General features: G+C 52.1%; 1 protein-coding gene across 2 annotated transcripts in view; it reads left to right on the forward strand.

Moving 5' to 3' along the window:
* Positions 1–1,673: 1,673 nt before the first annotated feature.
* Positions 1,674–3,381, forward strand: part of Slc36a4 (solute carrier family 36 member 4) — a 32,751-nt gene continuing 31,043 nt past the window's right edge. For both annotated transcript variants that reach the window (XM_055615589.1, XM_055615590.1), the window contains exon 1: positions 1,674–1,766. In XM_055615589.1, the coding sequence (XP_055471564.1) occupies positions 1,721–1,766 (46 nt within the window). In that variant the 5' untranslated portion in view covers positions 1,674–1,720. The remainder of the gene's footprint in view (positions 1,767–3,381) is intronic.

Consider the following 3,381-nt stretch of genomic DNA (forward strand, 5'->3'; position numbering starts at 1 on the left):
TGTGCCTAGTTATATGGTGAAAACCTTGAGGTTTTTCAAGAGGAGGAAAGATGTGAGTCTGAGAGGAACTGTCTAGCCGGATTTTGCTACTTTGTGGGTTCTTCTTCCACTCTTCTCCACTCTTTTCTTCTTCCCTTTCAACCCCCTAACACTAGAAAAGAGAAAAAAAAGGATAGAGAAGAAAGAAAATAGATCCCCGAATAAAGTCAGGGGTCAGAAAGGGATCAATGTTATCATCCTGCTGATTAGTGGCATCAAGTTCCTCGGGGCAAGTTTAATTTTTGCTGTCAGGATATCTAATTTTGTCTTGTTGTTTCTTCTTTTCATACAACTACTAAAGAAACCATGGACAACAGCAACCACCAACCAGCCACCAACAACCAACCAACCAACAAACCACCATGCCTCTTGGTGTCCTGGCATTTCTAGACCCTCTAAAAAGTCCCCAGAATTCCCAAAGTCACACAATGGCAGAAACTATCTGCAGCTGGCAAAACCACACCTCTGCTAGAGCACGAGGCAAATTATAGTCAGCTGCTGTGGAGCAACCCCATATCTGCATATTGGGGATTAAGATAAAGACATATTTCCAGAATATTTCTATGTTTTTTAAAGCAATCAAAATTCTCCCTACGGAATTGGTTCTTTCCTGATCTGGGACGTCTGAATGGCTAACATACTGTGATTTTATCAGTGGCCTGAAACCAGACTACATAGTTCCCACTAAAATACACATCCTGACATTAAATAACTATGATGTGAAAAACATAATTTCTAAAGTATTTGTTTACTTACTTAATATATATTAAAGACAGAAACTCATGCAGCTCAGGTTGGCCTGGAAATCCATAGGAAGGCAAGAATATGCTCAAAGTCCTAACCTTCCATGCTTAGCCTGCCAACTGCTGGGATTACAGGCATGTGTTACCATGGTAGTCTTTTAAATTTTAATTTTATGTAAGACAGGGTCTGTGTATACAGCCCTGGGCGTCCTGGAACTTTATGTAGCAGAGCCTGGCCTTGAACTCACAGAAACCTGCCTGCCTCTTCCTCTCAGTGTTGCGATACCCACGTAAGCCACCACACAGTTTTATTTAGAATTAAATATTTGTCTTTCTAATCAGCAGTGTGCTTTTTTCCTGTGGCTCCAGCATACATTTCCCAGCCAGCTTTGCATGCAGGCTGAGCTCCCGCTGCAGTGGCAGATCCCTCCCCCGCCTTCACTGGCTTACTGTCAGTAGTTCTGAAGTGACTTTCCCTCTGCGTGGACAGTGGGCATCGTGGGTTACCTCCTGCATTGCGCCCTCTCTCTCTGGTACTCCAAGAACTACACAGCACTGCAGTGTAGTGCTTGACGATGTGGACACCTCCCTGTTAGCCTTAACCCTAGCGCCAGCTGTCTTTAAAATGACGGCGCCCCAGACTCCATCCAGCTGCCTTTGCGAGCGTACTGGGGGGCAGGACGACTGCCAGCTGGCCGTCGAAACTGCAGGCTGCCTGCTTTCTGCTCAGTCCGAGGCCCTGTCTTCCCGCACGCGAGGCCCCGGGGTTCAGACAATCGGTCCTCAGCCTCCTGGAGCCACGCCTGTCACCGCGCGAGGCGGAGACCCGCGTGGGCTACGGTCAAGGCCGTCTCGGCCCCGCCCCTCGGGGCGGCTCTGCGCATGCTCGGCGGTGCGGGCGGAGGAGCGGGCGGCGGCGACCTGGAGACCCCCGAGGGATGGAAGCGCCGGCGCCGGCGGAGGCGGCGGGATGCGAGGAGCTCGGTGGGTGTCTGCGGGGCCCGACCGGGACCCGGGGCGTGGGCGTCTCCCGCGTTCGCAGTCAGGGAGCGCGGGCCTTCGCGTCCGTGGCGGCGGCATCCGGGCTCCCGGTGTGTCGCGCGCCTGGCGGGGCCGTCCCGGCGCGCGCACGGGGTGCTGGGTGACGGGGTGATGAGGTTCGCAGAGACCCCAAGCAGAGGCTGGTGGGTCCTGGGGTCCGGGCCGGCGGGAGCCCCTCCAGGGCCAGCACCGCACAGTGGTCCCCAGGCCTGGCGGGGCCTTGCACCGTAGGTGTGGGCGGCTGTCTGCCAGCGAGTCTTCCGCCTCTTGTCTGTCTTTCTGTCCATCTGTCTGTCCACGGGCATGTGCATGTAGCACTGTGCGCCAGCGCGGGCAGTCGCCCTGTTTGTCCACGTCAAAGGGAGGCGGGAGCTGCTGCCACCCTGTTTTTTTCCAGGATGCTTTAAGGAAGTTGCCATTGTTTTGTTTCCTAAGGTTTCAACTCTGGGTGTCTCCAGGGTAAGCCTCTTTTGACTCCTTCCTCGCTGCCTAACTGTTCTAACTGGACCTTGCTGCCTGGGGAGCAGGACACACCTGGGCGCTAACTTGCCGGCGCTCTGCTTTCACGGTTTTGGAAGGTTTGCTTCTGTTCGCTGCTGTCAGAAAGAAAATAAAAGCTAGCGTCAGAATAAAATGATGTCCTCCCAGTGGCTCACTGCGTTTACGAATATTTCTAATTCTATGCAGGGTGTTAATCTTGAAGAAAGACGTTAAGTTAAGACATACTATAATTCATAGGCTGGCACTCCTGTAAGAGTGTGCCAGCACTTTGTGGTTGTTCTGTTTAAGGTTGCAGGTGTAACTTTCATTGAGAGCAGCCTGTCAAGCAGGGTGCTGCATGCTATGCTAGCCAGTGACCACTCGATCCTCACAGGGATTCAGGGAGTCAAGTCCTTTTGTCTTGCCATTAAGCTCGTGAAAGGCAGGGCCCCGTTACTACAAAGTTTAGCTGACTTTTCAGTTCATTGATAACCCGTTTTGTGAGGTGGGAGGAGATTGGCAGGAGCAGGTTAGTATGTCATCATTAAGACATTAAGACGTAAAGCTGGTGCGGTAATAGTATACTTCTGCAATCCCAGTGTTCATGGGACTGAGGCAGCTGGGCTGCCAGCCTATGCCACCCGGTGAGTGCCAGGCCAGTCTGGTCCACGGAGTGAGATACTGACCCGACCCCTTCCCTCCAGAAAGTATATCTTTTCATTCAGCAATTTTATGTCTGGAATCTTTTTCAAAGAAGTAAATCATCTGATAAAACTTTGTGTGAGGCTGAGAAGATGCTTCAGTGGGTTAGAGCACTTGCCATGCAGGCCTGATGACCTGAATTCAGACCTCAGCACCAGTGTAAGGCAGTGGAGTGCGGGAGTCTGCCATTCCTGTGCACTGAGATGGGAGACAGAGGCAGGAGATTCACCTGCATGCTCAAACGCATAGCACAGCAGCAGAGACAAGAGAGTTCCTGCCTCAAGCCGGGTGGGAGGTGAGAAGAGACTCCTCACTTATCCTCTGACTGACACACACACACACACACACACACACACACACACACACACACACACAC

Source organism: Psammomys obesus, unplaced genomic scaffold (assembly GCF_907164565.1).
Source record: "Psammomys obesus unplaced genomic scaffold, mPsaObe1.curated_primary_1811, whole genome shotgun sequence".
Lineage (NCBI taxonomy): Eukaryota > Metazoa > Chordata > Mammalia > Rodentia > Muridae > Psammomys > Psammomys obesus.